This window comes from Talpa europaea (assembly GCF_964194135.1).
Source record: "Talpa europaea genome assembly, chromosome: 4".
Classification (NCBI taxonomy): Eukaryota; Metazoa; Chordata; class Mammalia; order Eulipotyphla; family Talpidae; genus Talpa; species Talpa europaea.
The window spans coordinates 15,524,601-15,545,092 of NC_140070.1; the positions used below are offsets into that span (position 1 = coordinate 15,524,601).

Genomic DNA, 20,492 nt, shown 5'->3' on the forward strand with positions numbered 1-20,492 from the left:
TAAAGTTTTGGTTCAGTCATGATACTAATGTTGAGAAAATAGGAATGACTGATTAGAGCCCACCTGGTTAAGTTCTTTAGCAGATCATCATTATCTGGTATCAATGAATTATGACCTTTACCCTTTCATTTGCTCCCCACATGCCAGCTAATAGTTTCAAAATCTACTTCCATACATATTTCCCTGGTTCCTGAATGTACATATCAACCATTTCTGTTTGTTGTTTGTTTTTGGCATCTAATCTCTTTCCTCCTGGAACAGACTAAATATCTCTCCACAGGCTGTGTAAAATGTGGACTTTGGTTAACTGCCTGAAGCGGTAGGGACTGATATCAAGGAAATAAATATTGCTTGTGATACACTTACTTTAGGTAAAGTTTTCAAATTGTTTCCAAGAAAGCAGAGGCTATTACCCTCTATAAAGGAGGAGAATATCACTTTGCTAGCTAGAGGAATTGGGGAGCTTTTCACTGTGTTCGAGAGTCTTGGAGCAGGTACTGCTTAAATATGTACTTTTTTTTATCTTCTTAAATGTATATCTGTATATTTATATCTATTTTCTATATTTTTTCAGAAATGTGTTTTGCCCTACCATGAAACTCTACCTTCCCTTGCTACTTCCTTGCAAAGAAGTTAGGGGAAAGTATAATGGAAAATTATCCTCATTAGCAAACTAGGGGTTGAGGAGATTTAGAGAGAGAGTAATCAAACATCTTTTGCCTTTCAAAGGAGTAAACTATATTGTGATAAGGTATTTTAAATAAAACAATAATTAAAATCTTTATTTTTATAGATCATGGCTTCGGCACATACTTTGTTGAACAGACAATTAACCCCTGGTACCAGTGACAGTGACAGTAGTGAAAGTGATAATGAAAGTAAAAACTACTATGACTGTGAAAGCTCAGAGAGTTCATCATCATTTGACGAATTTGAAGACGCTCTTCTAAACTCAGAAGATCTAGATTCTAGACAATCACCATATAAGTCTGAAATCAGTAAAGACAATAAAGCCACAGATATTAGACGCCAAGGCTTGGGAAAATCAGGTGAGGCTTTATCTGTATATGATTTTTCCTCTCATATAGACTCTTCGACTTTTCATCAGTTCAATAGGATCAATGAATCCTTGGGGCTAGAGACTGAGAATGGTAAATTTTAACAAGTTTCTCATATGACTCTATAGGACTACAATATTATTGAATATTATAGGCATATATATGTATAAAATATAAATACTCAAAATTAGCTAAAGCAGTCATTAATTGGGATTAATTTAAAATTGAATATGAAGTCCTTGTTTTTTATTTTTAAAGGACTGGCTGACTGTGGGTTAACTCCACCAGACCTCTCATCATTGATTTTGAAAACTCTATCAAAATCTACGTAAGTAATCTATTCAAAGAAGTAATTAATTTAATATGTATGGCATATTTTCAAATTTCCTCTTGCTATGAATCATCTTGTAGAAACTGCCAATTTGGCAAGACATTTCCATTTTTGAAAATAGGTATTGTCTTTTCCTGGGAAAGGGTATGGTGTATGTCTTTTCAGGAACAAGAAATAAGATAGAGAAAACTTTGAAGTTATGAGTAGAAAAAAGATCAACTTCCTTTTGAATATTGCAAGATTAATGTATCAATTCAATTGGCATCATGTCGCATATCAAAAAATTATGCAAATCTCACAAAATTATCTTGTATATTTTAACTCATGTCAGTATTATGTAATACTGTCCAGGATGAATACACTAAATGAATGCATTATTTCATTCTCTTTATAATTATTTTTCAGTGGCTGTAATATGCTAGATACTAGCAATAAAATGGTAAAGAAAGAAAAAAAATCTGCCATATGTGATTTGTTATGCCTAATGTTATGGCTTTTATCTCCATATTTCTGTTTTCTAAACTATTGTAAGATATACTATAATATCTATGGACTACAGTTTCAAAATAAAACAAAAATTCTAAAACATCACTTAAAATAAGCACATATGACCTAAGCACAGTTTGGTTCTAACCAATTTGTAGATATCTATTTCATTAATTTTCACAGCAACAATATGAAGCATTAGCCCATTTCTCAACTGGAGCACAAGATAGAAAAGCAACTAATTCAAGTCCTAGAATTTGTAATAGATCTAGGAATCGAAACCTAGGTAGCCTGACTTCAGAATGACGTACTACATTATGTGTTAGAATACGCAGAGTAAATCTGAAAGCATACACAGTGGAATTAATACATCTCTGCAGTATTTCAGCTTTTAAGCAGCAGCATGTCATATTTTCCTGAATCTTAGTCAAAACAATTACAAATTGGGTAAATTATGTTGTCCATGTTTTATACAATAGCAGATGTTAGAAATGATGTAGATGAACTGAACTTCTGACATCTGCTAATACAGGTGTAATTCTATACAGTTGCTTCGGGAAATTATTTGGTATGACTTTATAACATAGAAATTGGTAATTTGTATGTCTGCACCCTAGAATTCACCCGTGCATTAGAATATATCCACAAAAATGACCTTTGCTGCATAGTTTGCAATAGCAAAAAAAAAAAAAAAGGAAAGAAAAGAGAAAGATGTGGAATATATTATGATGTATACATATAATTGAATATTATGCAGCAATAAAGTTATTCCTGTGTAGCCTTCTGTAACCATATGCTAGAATTTTAATAGCAATTGGTGATCACATTTAAAAAGTTTCAGAGTACACATATAAGATGTTGTTTTAATAATGAAACAAAACCAGGCAAACATTTATCATCATAAACACTTAAAAATTTAGGAAGACAATGATGAAAACAATTCAAGGCTGTGGTTGCCCTCAAGGAGAAATGTAGGGAAGTATATTTTGGGAACTTGGTTTGGGTGAAGCGTTCTTTTTTTTTTTTTAAGATTTGTTTATTTATACAAGCTCTGGGGTACAGGCCACAGGCACAGGAAGGTGAAAGAATTCACCAGAGACAGAGCGGGGAGCAGAACAGGCAGAGGGACCGAAAACACTGTTGAGGGGAACAGCGGGAGAGACAGGAGAGGTCTGCCGTGACTTGTGGGTATCTCCCTGGCCGGCCGGGCATCAAACCCATAATGCAGTGGCCTAGGACAGCTTTACAGCGCTGTGCTCAATATGCTGTGCCACCGGGGAGGCCCTCGGTGAAGAGTTCTCACTTGTTTATCTTTCATTAATTTAAAAACAAAATGAGTGCCTCCCCGGTGGCGCAGCAGGTTGAGGGCAGCGCTGTGAGGCTGTCCGCAGCCGCCACGTCTCAGTTTGATTCCCTGCCAGCCAGGGAGATTCTCACATGGCGTGGCAGACCTCTCCTGTCTCGCCTGCTGCTCCCCTTAGCAGTGTATTTCAGTCCTTCTGCCTGTTCTGCTCCCTGCTCTGTCTCTGGTGCATTCCCTTAACCTCCCTTGCCTCTGGCCTGTACCCCAGTGCTTGTATAAATAAATAAATCTTAAAAAAAAAACCAACAACAACAAAAATGAGGTGGTTTCATGCATATATTTGACCAAAGATAATACTTGTTTTATTTTATTTTTTTTAAAGATCCATTTATTTTATGCATACAAGAGCTGGGGTAGAGGCCAGAGATGTGGGGGGGGGGGGGTGTGTGTGTGAGAGGATTTACCAGAGACAGAGTGTGGAGCAGAACAGGCAGACTGACTGATATACACTGCTGAGGGGAGCAGTGAGTGAGACAGGACAGGTCTGTTTCGCCATGTGGATTTCTCTCTGGCTGGCCGGGGATCGAACTCATGCCGAAGAGGCTGCGGATTGCTTCTTAGTGCAGTGCCTGACCCCTTGTGGCAACAGCAAAGCCCCATAATGATTGTTTTAATTGTTCACACTTAAAGTACAAATACAGTTAGTATACAAATTTAAAATATGGGATACACTTTTTGCATAAATTTATTCCTACACCAGTGAAATGCAGTTTTCTATAGAATAAATCAGATCTTTTGCTGAGGGATTATTCTATTACTAGATGGGAATGCCTTGGATTGTTGTTACTGAAATATGGAATTTTATAATTGTTTTTCTTTAAATTTCTGAAGCTAGAAGAAAATTTGAATAACCAATTGAATGTGAAATTATCTCTCAAATTATCATTTTTAAAAATTTGCATTATGTGTTTTATGTTTTTATTCAGCATGGTTAGCTTGCTTAAAAACTTTGTTGAATCTGAATTTTTTTTGATTGATGGAGATTCATTATTCGTTGCTTGTATTTCGAATATGACCTTAAAAAGAGGACAAACTCTTCACTTCTTCTATCTTGTGGAAAAATTTCTGCATGATTTTATTCAGAAGGACGCAAAATTTGTTGTAGTTTTTTTTAAGGTAAAAAGCATTTAATTTTCCACTCTTGTAGAGTCTAAGAAAAAAATTAATAATCATTTTAAAATTTTATCATTTACTCTTTTTCTCTCTCAGCAAAATTATATCTCAAGTTTTTATTAGTAGGAAATTATACAATGTATTATCAATAGGAAATTAGTGAGTGAATATTTATAAACATTTCTGCAGGAAGCTGAAAAATACATTTTAATCACCTTGAACTTCTTCTGTATCATGTTAATACAATTTATACACAATACTAATCTTTAGGAAAATTTCTAGTTACTCTGTTTTATCTCTAAGGTTAACATTTGTTTCTTTTTCTACAGGATGCAGAAAATTTATACATTAAATCCCCCGGACTCCAGGCCCTTCGTACCACACTGATTCAACATTTAGAGAAAAATACCAATGTCACGATTCGTACAGAATTTTCCAATTGCCTGTCTCCAGAATGGGAAATATTTCTTACAGAATGTTATCCGTTTTACCTAATTGTCTTAGAAAAGGGACTAACACCTCATCAAACAGATTTTTTACACATTTTTATTCTTCATGCTCTTCAGAAGAAAATCAATATTGTACTACCTTTGGGATTGGAGTCAGATGTCCTGAGAATTTATGGATTTTGTGCCTTTAGTAGCTATTTGCACCAAGCATATTTTGAAAAGGTAAGTTAGGTTAAATTGCCTAGAAAAAAAATAAGTAATGGAAAAAATTAACCAATTGCATACCCTTTAATTGAAAAGGTTGGGCATGGGGAGACACTGGAGTGTTCCAACATAGAAAAAGAGGGAGGCTTTTTTTTTTTTAAATATGGTTTTATCAGGAGAAAGGATTAAGTCTTGCTATGGGCCATTTTGAGAGATAGGGAGGAAAAGTTTTTGGCTACATAAATGTGAAGGGAACAACAGGGAGGAACAATTCAGAGGGTTCAAAGATAAGTGAGGTCCACAGAGGAAATTTCTCAGTTGATGTCTTGTATATAAAAAACATGTATGTGTGTATCCACACATTCCTATACACACCCATTTATAAACTCTTATATGTTACATGTATATTTTTGTGTATATATTTTAAGCTTACTTAAAGACTGTTGAGTCTGGGATACTTTTTTGTCTGTACTCTTACTTTTAAAATTAAGAGAGAAAATATTTTTACCATCTTATTTTTGAGTATATATATATATATATATATATGTATTTTAAGATTTATTTATTTATTTATACAAGCACTGGGTACAGTCAGAAGCACAGGAGGGTGAGAGAATTCACCAGAGCCAGAGTAGGGAACAGAACAGGCAGACTGACGAAATACACTGCTGAGGGGAGCAGCGGGCGAGGCAGGAGAGGTCTGTCATGCTATGTGGGACCCTCGCCAGCGGCCGGGGATCGAACCAGTGCTACAGAGGCTGCGGGCAGCTTCGCAGCACAGCGCTCAACCGCTGCGCCACCAGGGAAGGCCCCTTATCTTTGAGTATATTCATGAAAATATTTTAAGTACTTGCACCATTAAAAATAGATAGTTATGTATATTAAGGCTTGAGAACCTCACTAAACAGTTTTTTTTTCTTTCATTTTAAAAATAGGACAAAAGATCAGTGTGGAGCCATATAAAATACTACTACTAATACTAAGACTTATATTTTCTTAGTGGTTGGTTTTATTAAAAATAAATGCATTATAGCATTTTATATCCTAATTGCCTCAGAAATGAATATTTCAAACAAAATAAAGTCTATTTTACGAATTTAATGATTTTTATGTTTTTTCTATAACCAAATGATTATGAATGTCATTTTCCATCTTGCGTTTAGTTTACCTAGAGGTTTGCAATGTGCATTTTTTTGAACCAGATTTACTTATGTGATTGTTTTATAGCATGAGAAACAACTACATGACTTACACGACCGCATAATAGACTATTGCCAAAAGTCACAGGAAACAGAAATACTTCTGTATGGTCATTTGAAACTAAATTTGAAAGACTTGCCGAAAGAGGTAATAATACATGGCAACTGAAGTTCAATCTCTAGGAAACATACTGTTAATGATTTGTTGCTTCTTGAACACACATGCTTCCTCTACAAGCTTTCATGTACTCACTGATTTTGTAGACTTGCATCTTTGGGATATGTTCTTCAAATTGCACAGCACTGTGACAAAATTTATTGTACTAAACTGTAGGTGTTTCATACAAAAATCTTTGTACAAAATACACAATACAATAGGAGGAAGATTACTGCTATGATAATTTTAAGATCTCAAACTTTTATTTTTGCAATTTGTGCAGTGATGACTGGATAATCACATTTTTACAAAATAGGAATTTTTCAATTTCCTGGGGAGGAATGGTATCTGTGTAGCTAGTAGGTGGGAGTTAATTGATCCTTTGGTTATTTCTCAGGAGGAACATGACCTAAGTCAGTGGTTATGTTACCCAGCTGACTTCTCCAAGCATGCCATTTGACATTGTTTTCCTTTCTATAGGTTATTCTTTTTGGAAACCTAGGTATGAAGTGATGTAGTGACCAGGATCATAGGACTCTGGAGTCAGTATGCTTACATGCAGGATATTTAGTTTCCCCAGCAGTCTGTTGGATACCTCCATGTGAACTTTTAATAGTCATTGCAAAGCTATCGAAGCTTAAATAGACCTTTATCCTAAACTCATTTCATTGGAGCCTCCCTGCTGTCAGTTAACGGCATGTCTGTTCCTTTGGTTTTTCAGTACAAAAACTGGGGGGGTTTCTTTGACTGCACTCTTTCCCTCATAAACTTAAAAACTATTTTGTTTTATTTCAGATACATGAAACCTTGTCCTTACTTCAGAACCAGTGGCCAGAAGTAGCTGATATAAGATGTATAGTCTGTGCTGTTTCATGCTCTGTGACACTTAAATTCTATGAAAAAATGCTACTTGCTGCACAAGACTATGAAAACCTAAACACAAACACAGAAAATGACAGCACCCAGGTGGGATTCTTTCAAATATTAATTTAATTATTTAATGCTACTTCTAAAGATGTAGAAATGCTTACAACTTGTAGCTATAGATGTAAACTCATTATCAAATAGGAAATGTGTGCTTGTCATGTCTATGTTGGCTAAATATTGAAATAAATGCATTGATCATAACCTTTTTGATTTTATTTATTGGTTTAAATTGTATTTTTTAAAATTGAGATAGTGTTGGTTTATAGTACTGTTTATGAATTAGGGGTATAGGTTCGTACTTCTTCAGATGTATGCTACCACACCATGTCCACCATCTAAGCATAATTAATCCTCTATTATAGGCCATTGAACCTCTCCCTATTTTGTCCCCTCTACTTCTTTCCAGAAGCCTCAGTTCTATAGTCAGATTTGTAAGGTTTGTTTTGTCTGTTCCTTTATAGTCCACATAAGTGAAACATCTGGAGTTTATTCTCCTTATGACCTATTTCACTTAGCATCATTCCCTCCAGTTCTATCCATGTTGTCACAAATGGCAACAATTCATTTTTTTCCCCCATAGCTGAGTAGCATTTCATTGTGTATGTATATCATATCATATTAATCCACTCATCTGTCCTTTGATACTTGTTTCCCTATCTTGGCTGTTGTCAATAGTGCTGTAACACTATATATCTTTTTAAATTAGTATTTTTTGTATTGTTAGAATAGGCACCTAGGAATGGAATTGTTGCATAATCTGGTAGATTTGTTTTTAATATTTTGAGACACTTCCATACTGTTTTCCATTGTAGCTGGACCAGTCTGTATTTTTGTTTTAGTGATCATTTCTTTTTCGTGTAAAAGCTTTTTATTTGAAGTAACCTAATTTGTGTGTGTGTGTGTGTGTGTGTGTATTTAAAGATTTATTTATTTATGCATACAAGAACTGGGGTACAGGTCAGAGGTGCCAGGGTGAGAGGCTTCACCAGAGAGGGAGTGGGAAACAGAACAGGCAGATTGAAATACACTGCTGAGGGGAATAGCAGCTGAGTCAAGAGAGGTCTCCTGCACCATGTGGGTAGCTCTCTGGCTGGGGATCAAACTCATGCTGCAGTAGTTGCAGATAGCCTCATAGGTTGTGTCTTAACCCCTTGTGCCACCACAGAGGCCCCAATTTGTATATTTTTGCTTTTGTTTCCCTTGCTGTTGGAGTGAAGGTCCCAAAGGTAACTCCGAGGCCAATGTTACTGTGTTTTGCCGGTTTTCTTCTGTTTTTATGGTTTCAGGTCTTATATCTTTGATCCATTTTGACTTAATTTTTGTGTATTGTGTGAGATAGCCTAGTTTCATTCTTTTGTGTGTGACTGTCTAGTTTTCCCAGTACCATTTGTTTAAAAGACCTTCTTTCTTTAATGTATATGCTTTACTGATTTGTTATACATTAACTCTCTTTGTAAGTGTGGGTTTATTTCTAGGTTCTCAGCTCTATTCCATTGATCTCTGTATTTTTAGTCCAGTGCCATTCTGTTTCAATTATAATAGCTTTACAGTATAGTTTGAAATCTAGAAGTGTAATATCATTGTTCTTTTAAGTCAGGATTGCTCTTATAATTTGGAATCCTTTGTGGTTCCATTTACATTTAAGTAGTGTTTGCTCTATTTCTTTGAAGAATGCTAACAAACTCTTGATGGGGATTGCAATAAATCTGTATATTTAGCTTTAGGAGAGATGGTTGTCCTACCATTGTTAATTTTCAGATTTATGAGCAGGGAATATCTATCCATCTCTTTGGGTCTTCTATTATCTTTAATTTCTTTTTAATGATATCTTGTATTTTTCCTTGTTTAGGTCTTTCACCTCCTCTGTTATGTTTATCCCTAGGTATATAATTCATTTGGATGTGATTGTAAATGGTATAGTTTTCTGATTTCTTCCTCTTCTAGTTTGTTATTTGCATATAAAAACATCACCTATTTTGTATATTTGGTAGACTGCCATTCACTAAACTGCTATATTATTTTTTAACAGTTTTTAGGGTTTTCTATATGTATTACCATGTCATCAGCAAATATAGATAGTTTTTCTTTTCTTTTCCATTTTGGATTTATTTTACATCCTTCTTTTGCCCAATTGCTCTGCCAGGATTTCTGATGCTATAATGAACAGTAGTGGAGAAAGTGTGTATCCTTGTTTTGTACCTCATCTTTGAGGAAAAGATTTTAGTTTCCCACCACTGAATATGATATTAGATGTGGGTCTTTATTATGTTGAAGTTTGTTCCTTCAATCCCCATTTTATTAAGATTTTATGTATCGTAAATGGAAACTAAATTTTGTCATTTTCTGTGTATCTAATGATGTGACCTTTGATTTTTATCTTTCTTTTTGTTAATGTGGTGAATTACATTGATTTTTGTAGGCAGGTCATCCCTGAATCCTTAGACTAATTCCACTTCTTCATGATACTATTTATGATCTTTTTGATGTGGGTTGAATTCAGTTTACTAAGATTTTGGTTGAGGATTTTTGCATATACATTCATTAGCCATATTGGTGTGTAGTTTTCTTTTTTGTGTGATGATGTATTCTGAGTTAGCAGTTTTATCTTGATTATGTTATTCCTATCTACTTGCTTGTAGAGTTTCTGCCTTTTTTTTTTTTTTTTTAAGATTTATTTGTTTACACAAGCACTGGGTACAGTCAGAAGCGCAGGAGGGTGAGAGAATTCACCAGAGCCAGAGCGGGGAGCAGAGCAGGCAGAAGGACCGAAGTACACTGCTGAGGGGAGCAGCGGGCGGCAGGAGAGGTCTGCTCGCCATGTGGGACCCTCCTCTGGTGGCTGGGGAGCAGCCGGGGATGGAACCGGCTCTGCAGAGGCTGCGGGCAGCTTTGCAACCCAGCGCTCAACCGGTGCGCCACCGGGGAGGCCCTAGAGTTTCTGCTTTTAACTATCTAGTCACCTTCAATAATCTTTCTTTTGAACTCTTGATAGCTTCACTTCTATGTCTCTTGGTCAGGTCTCATTATCTTAGATAACCAGGTTATCTAGTTTTATGGACTTATTTATTTAGTTTCTTCCCCAGAAGAAATTCATTATTTCTTTGAATAAGTTCTCTGTTCCCATTTCTTACTTCCCCTTCTGGGAAACCCATTATACTTATGTTGCCTCTCTTAATAAAGTCAGATAGTCCATAGTTCTTGATGTGTTTCTTCTTTTTCTTCTTCTCCTTTTTCATATCTTATTTCTCGTCTTTCACCTGGGTCTTTTGTGCCTTACTCTCTTCAAGATCATTGCTTTGATCTTCCACTTGTTTTCTTCTGCTTTAAAGCTTTCTCAAGCTGTTTGCTTCCTGAATGTCTATTATTGTCTTATTTAAAGTTTCACTATATATCATCTATTCACTGATTTTATTTCTGAGCTTATTAATTTTTTCAAATATTTTTTAGCTTTTCTAAGTTCTCTTGTATCACTTGAACTTGCCTTTTTGCATGTTATCCCTGAATTTCTTTACTATATCAATTTCAAAGGTTTCCTAGTCATATTCCACAAAAGACTGAATTTCTTTACTATATCAATTTCAAAGGTTTCCTAGTCATATTCCACAAAAGACTTAGCATTTGTAAAAGCTGATAGGGATGGTGCTGCTGATGACCATGCTTATGGCTTTGATAAAGATGAAGCTGGATAACTATCTATCTACTGTGTTGCTCAGAACCATTGTTTTCTTTAAAGAATACCGATAATGATGGTGATTTTACTAATAAATAATAACAGCTAGCTTTTTTCTGAATCATTATCATTAATATTAAGAACCATTTTACAAGATGGGTATTGTTATTCAACTTTGCAGATGACCAAGTGTTAAACAAATTGACTGGGATGCTTAGTATACAGATTGTACTCCAATTCAGACCTGGTCTTTTTCATTGGAACAGATGTGACAAAGCTTATTACCTTTCTTGTACTGTTGCTTTGAAACTGTAGTTAAATAGATATCAAACAGGTGACTATCCTCTATCATTTTACAACATGACTATATTAAATCACAATGAATTTTGTGGGCTATTTATTTTGAAAAACTTATACTCCTAGGCAAAACAGCTAAGTGTAGAGTCTAGAAAAATAAATCATATACTTACTGAAATTTGTCTTTAAATGAAATCACTGAAAAGAAATCTATCATATGGCAAAATTGTGGATAAGATACTTTAAAATACTGTTATTACATATCTGAATTTTTACATTTCCTATTGATCCTTTTTAAAATTCATGTTTTCTAGGGCTTGAAGGAAATACCAACACTACGTGAAGTAGAAGATCTTTGCAGAATGCACTGCCTTAGTGTTATATTCCTTCAACAGTTACCTCTGTCTCAAAGAGCTAAGAGTAGGATCATTACTTGTGTTTGGGATAGAAAGCTTACACCATTTCTAGAAATGGTAAGTGAAGCACAGGAAATTAATAAGTATTGTAAATCAATAAGGTAAAATGTAGAATACATAATGCCTTGCTTTTTGTACTATCACATTTATTTTTGTATGTATTTTAAAAGCTGCTTCTAGGAAACAATATATGTTTCTAGGAAAAATAGTCATATTGTATATATATATATATATATATATATAAGTGCTCAACAAGAAAAAGTACTTCAACTGCATATAAAATAATGCATAGTCCTAAGAATTCTAAGTAATCATGCAATTTCTTCAAAAAAACAATGCTTTATATGTATATGTATATATATTCATACATATATGTACATATATAGACAGTTATACATAATATTAATGTAGTAGGTAAACAACTGATATCAATTACATTTTATATTTTATTATTAATTGAAACAGGAAAAGGAATGTAAAAGATAATTGTCTGCTATTGTGCATCTTTAAAAATCATAGTTTCTGTATTTAGCATAATGCTACCTAGTCTGATATTTTGTATAGTCTGTTGCAATTATTGGATTAATACCTTAGCTCAAGAAAAATACATAACCTATGAGCATTTTGGAGCAACCTTTATTTAATCAAACTGCACATTATATCATCTCATTTATGAGATTTTAAGCCTGTTAAGACTAGAATTATTCCCATTACTTTTAGGATGGTGCAAGACAAAGGGATACTAAATTACATAAAGATAAAACAATGCCATTGCAAGAGATTAAGAAACATAACAAATTAAGGCATAGTTGTGTACTTGTAAAACTGCATTGTTGATTTTATTTAATTAATTTATTTTTTCCCCCACCAAACAGACTCATTTTGGATTTTACTTATTTTTTTCTTTTATGGTCTTCCCCATATTGGATTTTTTTTTGTTCATTTTCTTTTCTTTTTTTTCCTTTTTTAATTATTTAAAAATTAAAAAAAAATATTTTTTACATCATTTCTCATTTTTAAACAATATTTTCTTCCCCCCACCCCCTCAGGTATAGTCCCCATAGAGTTTCCTTCACCAATGCACCCATGCACCCTCACCTCAGTCCCCTGTGCTCCTCCCTCCCTCCCTCTGATCCCTCTCCCTCCTCCTCCCCTGTAGGATGTCTCCGGTTTATAATTGTCTGTTTTTGCTTTGTTGTGTTTTGTACTGTTATTATTTTTTTACACTGATGTCTTATTGGGTTCCCCTATTATCCTGCTATAAGTGAAACCATCCAATATTTTTGTTTTTCATTCTGGCTTACTTCACTGAGCATAATTCCTTCTAGCTCCATCCATGTTGCTGTGAATAGCATGAGTTTATCTTTTTTGATTGCTGAATAATATTCCATTGTATATATATACCACATTTTCTTGATCCAGTCATCTTTTTTGGGCATTTGGGTTCTTTCCAAGTTTTACCTATTGTAAATAGTGCTGCAACAAAACTAAAAATGGAGCTACCATATGACCCAGCAATTCCACTACTAGGGATCTACTCAAAGGATGCAAAAACATTGATTCAAAAGAACACCTGTACACTTATGTTTATTGCAGTACTATTTGCATTGTTGATTTTATTACCTAGTCATTGTCAACTCAGTGGTATTATGCATGCAGATGACATTTCTACTATGTGTTTAAGAAACCCCATTGGATATGTGAATGTGTTTTATTTGGCCCTTACTCATAAACAACTTTTAATTAAAATTCTGTAGTAATGACAATGAAATACCCTCTTTTCTAGTTTGAATCCATTAAGGAATATTTATTGAGCTCAGGGCTGTGATGAGTTCAAAAGAATAATTTCATTTTCAAGCTGCAAGCTACCATGCAGAGTATAACTTAACTATGTTGTTTTATAATGGAAAAACTGCAACATAAATATAATAAGTCATCTGTACATAGTCATTTATTTTTGTCAAAGCAGGGAAATTGTCATTATCTTTTGGTATTTACTCTAGTTCTTCTTTCTTAGTATAAGGCATGCATCCTATTGAGGGATACAAATAAGACCTCAACATTATGGTGAGCTATTATTGCATTAGAATAAGCCCCTCTGCTTCTTTTTTCCCCCCAGCTAATGAAAAATAGATTTTTCATCCTAAAGCAATTAAAGGTTAAAGATGATTGGAAAGTGAATTTTGCTGGCCTACCTGACTTAACTGATAATATGTTATGGAAAAACATTGCTTATTACTATGACGTTGAATATAAAAGAGGTATGTTTTAGTTGTTTTTTGTTCATTTTTTGGTGGGTAGGTAAGAGTTGTGTCTGACTAATAATGGTAATGGGCTATTTATCAGTTAAATGCAATTGGATAGGAAGTTTTCTAGCAGATTATTTCATGAGATGCCTGCATTTTTACTAGAGGTAAAAATTCCTTTTTTCAAAATTAACAATGAGCTAATGATCAGCTATTTTGCGGGAAAATGGAGAGTAAATTAAAGGGAACAAAGAAGCTATCCCAGAACACTGTGATGTTGCCTTTTATTATGGTTTTTTTTTTTTTCATATTCCAAATGTGTTATAAAATGGCACAAGAGTTTTGGTGTCAATTATTTTTAACAAGGCATTGTTCCTGTGGAAACTGAAAAAGAGTGTCAGATTGGAGTATTTTCTGGAGAAGGGAGATGTATGGTGTAGGAACCCTGCACCCTAATTTGCCTTACTGGGGTATGTCCCCCAGAAAGACCTTCTGAACCCCTCAGAAGGACTCTTAACTCTCCATTTGCCACAATGGAGCCATAAACTGACTTCTAATTGACCCAACTGCTGTGTTTTCTTAATAATAGAAAATTTTAAATATGTTTGGGTATTTGATATTAGGAAAGTACTATGAATTTTCTTTGGTGTGATTGTGACATTTTGCTTTTATAAGGGAATATATTTTTAGAAGCTGTAAACTGAAGTGTAGGGCTAAACTGTCACGTGATGTGTACTATTCACTCTTAAATGGTTCAGAGAAGAAAAGATAAAAAGATGAGGCAAATATGATAAAATTTTCACTGTTGAACTTAAATGATGGATTTGTATAATGTAATTCATTATACTATTTTTATAATAGTATATATTTTATACTATTAGATACTATTATGCTATCATTATATGCTATACTATTTTAAAATAGTGTTGTTTATAATAAAATAGCACATTGTTTTAATTTTTCTGTACGTTTGCAGATTTTACAATAAAAAGAAAAAAAATTTTTTTAAAGATTTATTTATTTATACAGTCACTGGGTACAGTCAGAAGCGCGGGAGGGTGAGAGAATTCACCAAAGCCAGAGCGGCAGGAGAGGTCTGCACGCCATGTGGAACCCTCGCCGGTGGCCGGGGATCGAGCTGGTGCTGCAGAGGCTGCAGGCAGCTTTGCAACCCAGCGCTCAACCACTGCGCCACCATGGGAGGCCCAAGAGAAATATTTTTAAAAAGAAAAACATACCAGTAACTAAATTTGAAGATGCTTCACTTTCTTGTAACAATAGTTACAGCATTAATATATGCCAAAATCGATTCAGCATTTTTAAGCTTTGTAGATACTCACAGACGAAAACTTAAGTAACAACTTGAGTACTTGTAAAATATATAGTTGACTATCAGTTAGATTTTAATTATTAATTTGAATATATTTTCTTTTTCTGCATAGGAAAAAACTTGGAAATGGGTGACACTTTGATGCAGGAATATGTGAAGTTGTGGGGCATAATTGTGACACTATCAGAGATTGACAATGTTGGTGGAGCCATTCCTGTGAGAATAACATCCAGACCATTTCTTACACAGAAAGGATTGCCTAGAGGTACTGACAATCTTTTAAATGTTGACTCACTCAGCACAGAGAGAGAGAGATTGGCAGTATGATACTTGTTCAGAAAATAAAATGGCCTTTGTGTAAGTTTTGTTTTTTGGAATGGTTAGTCTTCCTCATTAGTGGCTACAACTTAAGCACCTTCTTTGTCATCCCACTGTTTTGTTTCTATAAGCGTGCACACACTCACATACACACGTGAGAACACAGGAAAGGAAGCAGCTAACATTTATGAAACACCCATTCTGCCATGTATTGTGCTTTGTCTGGTTTTAAAAAAGCCCTACTTGTGGTTTTAGCAATCTCAATTTACAGATAAAAACTTGGGAAGGTTTTCTTGAGTCATATAGTGAATTCAGGATAGAGAATAGATTTGAATTTATGTGAAATTGTGTCTGTCTCCATGTTATGCCTGTCTTACAAATTTCCTATGGAGAAACCAGTTTGAATTTAAGTAGTCCTCAGGAGATTGTAGTTGACAGATTTGAAAAATTTAGGTCTTAATGAAATATATAAAGTTTCTTTTTATATGTCAATCAGAGGCAGAGATTACTCTAGTACAATACCATTTTAATATTGGTGATTAAATGTAGGTAATTTTTATAAGCTTTATAATATTTCTTTTGGTTTATAGAAAAATTGCACATTTTTTACTGTGGTTCAGAATAAATATTTGTCTTTTCTGATTGCATGGTGATTTCCTTCCTGATTTTATTTTTCAAGTTCATTCAGCTTCAGTTCAAATTAAATTCTAACTCAGTTGAAGTATTATTTGTTTTGTAATAAATGATGCAGATGTTTAGCTTTGCTGTTCCAGAAACAGTTGCATCACAATGAACCAGGGATCTGAATCCCTGGTCAGATTATTAGTAGAATTTGATGTTCAGATATTTATTGTATTCTTAATTTCCACCAGGGTCAAAGCAAGAAATTCGTCAATCAGAACTCATTCCTCCGCAATCTGAGCTTGTAGTAGATTTTGCTGGAGATGTTTTGTCAAAATTATCTTTCCTAAACAGGTATTTATAAAAAAAAAAACTTTTCCTGTTTGTGACATTTGTATTTTCCTATTACTGAATATAGTGAGCTGCTTATTGTTGTATTTGTTTAAATATATGATTAAAATTTCACACAGGAAGATTAATTTTATGAGAATTTTAGTAATTTTCTCTTGATGTTTGATTATTATGATTTAAAAATGTACTTACATATTTTGAAAACAACTTTCCTTAATTCCTCACAAATATTTCCTTAACATTTATTCTATAATAGATATGACAAGTTCATAATTAAGAGAATAGGTGGCTCGCTTTGGTGGCAGTCAGATATACAGATTAAAGACCAGATGCAGATTAATTATGTACATGAATCTTGAAATCATTAAAAATACTCCAGAGTAAAAAAAAAATTTTTCACACACATATCAATATGTGTGAATCTCAAAACCATATTTTTAGTGCAACAAAGCAAGAATGAGGTATTGACTGTGATATCACTTATGTGCAATCTATTAAGTGACAGATATGAAAATGCATGGACATGACTAATGCAGTAGCTGTTACTTTTTAGAAGGGAGAAGAATGATATTTCTGATTAGTATCTAGGAGGCTTGAAATATATCTACAATGTTTATTTCTTTAAATAAATAAGGTCTGAAGAAAACCTGAAAAATCATTAGCATATAACAAGTTGAGTGGTCATTCTCTCCATCATTCAATGTTGTGAGTTTAAACATCAGTTTTTTGCTAGCAGTTTTTGAATTTATTTTTTCAACTTTCCTTTTGCTATAAATTCCCCAAATTATATTTTGATTCAATGCTCTGAATCCCTGGTTCTAATTGAAAATCTCTGAGACATCCCAAACTCTATGTGTAAATGCCAAACTTCTAATTTTTTTTGCAGGAACTTAATCTTCCTTCAGTGTCTCTTTCTGCACGCTATCTTCTAGTTTCTCAGGCCACAATTTTTGGAATCATCCTTGACTTCTCTTTTTATTTCTTAGCACATATCTAGATGTCAACCAAACTCACTTCTCTTCCCTCAAAAGAAGGTAGAGTACAACCTTTTCTTCCTTCTGCACAATCTACCATCTTCTCCCATCATTGCAATAGCTTCATAATTGGTCTCTTACTTTCCTACTTCTGCTCTTGCTTCCTTCACTGTGTTTTCACCATAATAGCCAGAGCGATCGTGTGTGTGTGTGTGTGTGTGTGTGTTTGTGAAGGGATAGATATAGGTATCAGGTTACTTCTTTCTGCTTAAAACCTTCCAAGGAGTTTAAATTATTCAGATTAAAAAGGATGTCAAGGATCTCATGTCCTCTGTCTATCCAATTCTCCCTTCCCTTCCACCTCATTTCCTACTAAGCTCTTCCAAGCTCTCTTGCTCTGTGTCTGCATGGACTCCTTTCCTTCCCACAACCGGCCTTATTGAGGTATCATTGATATATAATATTGTGTGTCTTTTTGGTGTATACACCATGATGATTTGATACATGTATATATTGCAAAATGATTATTACAGTTACTATTACAAAGTCGTAGTACAGTTACTATTAACAAATCCATCACCTTATCTATTGCCCTTTTTTTGTGCTGATAACATATAAGATCTACTCTCTTAGCAACTTTCATGTATAAAAAGCAATATAATATTGTTAACTAAAGTCACCACATTGTACATTACATATCCATAACATAGTCACCTTATATCTGGATGGGGGTATCCTTTAATAACATCTCTCACACCTCCTAACCCTGGCAACCATCATTCTAATCTCTGATTCTCTAAGGTTAGCTATTTTTTTTTTTAAGATACAACATATAGGTGACATACAATATTTGTCTTTTTCTGATTTATTTCACCTAGCACAATGCCCTCTAAGTCCATGCTTGTTGCCACAACTGGCAGGATTTCTAAGGTTTAAACAATATTCCAGTTTGTGTGTGTGAGTACATGTCATTTTCCTTATGCATTCATTCATCATTTGGACACGTAGGCCATTTCCGTGTCTTATATGCTGTATTTCTTGGACATGGCAGCTTAGTTATCTCCCACCTTACAGTCTTTCTACTTGCTTGAAATATTATATTTGATTGAAATATTATGACTCAGACAACCTTTAACCCATTGTTCAAACATCTTTTTAGCAAATCCTTCCTGATCATCTTATTTAAATTATACCATTTCTTTTCTTCTCTCAGAACTCACTCTCTTGTCTGTCTGCCTTATTTTTTCTCCTTGCTTTTCATCATGTGGCATGGTATATATTTTGTCTTTATATGTCATTGTTGTCTGTAACCCTCTGTTAGTATATAAACTCCATAAAGATTTTTTTTAGGTGTACAACAGGATGGAATACAGTATTGTTAATTATATTTTCACTGTTTTTGTTTTGTTCACTGACATATCCTCAGCATTTAGACTAGCACAGCAAGCTTTTAATGAATATCTTGGAATGAATGAATAGTAGGTCCACGGGTACCATTTATTCTCTGTCCTTGAAATATTTTCTAAGTACCTGTGTACAAGTGCATAAGACAAAATAATCCAGAACAGTCTTTTAATGTCAGAAATACCTTTTATATGTGGGGCTATAGACACTTAATTATTATTTGGTACCTAATTTGATCCTCTATACAAATAAATTCTTGATTGGTAGTTTTTATCTTTATAAAAATTACAATTCTATAAATAGTCTTCCCACTTCTTGATTATTTCCTTATGGTATATATTATTTCTTTATAGTATATATAGTGTATATATATTTCCTTATGGTATATATTATTATTTCCTTATGGTATATATTGTTTTTAAAACTTAAAGTTTTAAAACTTAAAGTTTTAAAAACTTAATATATATAGAAGTTTGGCTTATTTATAATTCAGGATGGAGACCTTGAAATAAGTCATGACTTAGAGTAACAACTTGAAAAATTGCATGTGTATTTACAATGTATGACTTTGTTTCTTTCTGCAGTGATTACATGGCTCTTCTAGATCTTTCTAGAAGAGAATTTGATGACCGCAGACCCTGGAGTTCTTTTAAACCTCTCAGTGATGAATTTGAAAGGACCGAGTGCATCAGTAGTGGTAAACAAACTAATATTAAGAAACATTTTCAGCATTCTCATTTAAGAATTGTATCATGTCTATAAGAAGCAATGACTCATCTAAGATTAATGAAGTTTAATTTGTCATATCCTTTTCTCCTTTTCTCTCTGATGCCGTAAAATTTCTTTTTTTTTTTTTTTAAGATTTATTTGTTTATGCATAGAAGAGCTGGGGTACGGGGTGGGGAGAGGTGACAGGATTCACAAGACAGAGTGGGAAACAGAACAGGCAGGTTGACTGAAATACATTACTGAGGGGAGCAGTGGGTAAGACAGGAAAGATCTGCTGTACCATGTGGGTCACCTCCCTGGTCGAGGATCGAACTTGTGCTGCAGTGGCTGCGGGTAGCTTCATAATGCTGAGACTTAACCCCTTGAGCCACCAGGGAGGCCCTACCATACAAATTTCTAACACCTTTCATTGCAGAACTGAGATGAAGCTAATTCCTATAGTATGAAAAATAAGATTCCATTTCTTAGATTGCTACACTAGCTTATTTACTCTTATTTTTAAAGTTCCTTTAGTTCTTTGTTCTTCTTGGTTAGAAACTTCTGTTGTATTATTTAATAAGATTCACTGTTTTTATTAATCAGGTTATATCGGTCATGTTTGCCCACATTAGTAATTGTATTAATTACTTGTTCTAAAAAATTATTTAGCTATTTTATTTATTGAGTAAAATATCTTAAATATTCAAATAATCTAGTTATTAGGACAGTAAAATATTATGGGCCAATATAGTTTTATAATCTTGGTATTTTCCTGGATTTCAAACTGGTATAGGAACATTATTAAAGGAAAATTAAAAATTATTTACACACATTAGGACTCCTTATGGCATGGAAAATGGCAACCAGCTT

At 33.9% G+C, this 20,492-nt stretch overlaps 1 protein-coding gene across 1 annotated transcript in view; it reads left to right on the plus strand.

Annotated features, from left to right (window-relative positions):
- Window positions 1–796: 796 nt before the first annotated feature.
- The window catches only part of LOC311169906 (putative ATP-dependent RNA helicase DDX60), a gene marked incomplete at both ends in the record, with an annotated part of 74,773 nt that continues 55,077 nt past the window's right edge, over window positions 797–20,492 (plus strand). The window contains 11 exons of the mRNA XM_084232151.1: window positions 797–1,049; window positions 1,317–1,386; window positions 4,165–4,354; window positions 4,681–5,022; window positions 6,232–6,351; window positions 7,156–7,326; window positions 11,569–11,727; window positions 13,790–13,931; window positions 15,359–15,511; window positions 16,437–16,539; window positions 19,499–19,611. Coding sequence (XP_084088277.1) covers window positions 797–1,049; window positions 1,317–1,386; window positions 4,165–4,354; window positions 4,681–5,022; window positions 6,232–6,351; window positions 7,156–7,326; window positions 11,569–11,727; window positions 13,790–13,931; window positions 15,359–15,511; window positions 16,437–16,539; window positions 19,499–19,611 — 1,816 coding nt within the window. The remainder of the gene's footprint in view (window positions 1,050–1,316; window positions 1,387–4,164; window positions 4,355–4,680; window positions 5,023–6,231; window positions 6,352–7,155; window positions 7,327–11,568; window positions 11,728–13,789; window positions 13,932–15,358; window positions 15,512–16,436; window positions 16,540–19,498; window positions 19,612–20,492) is intronic.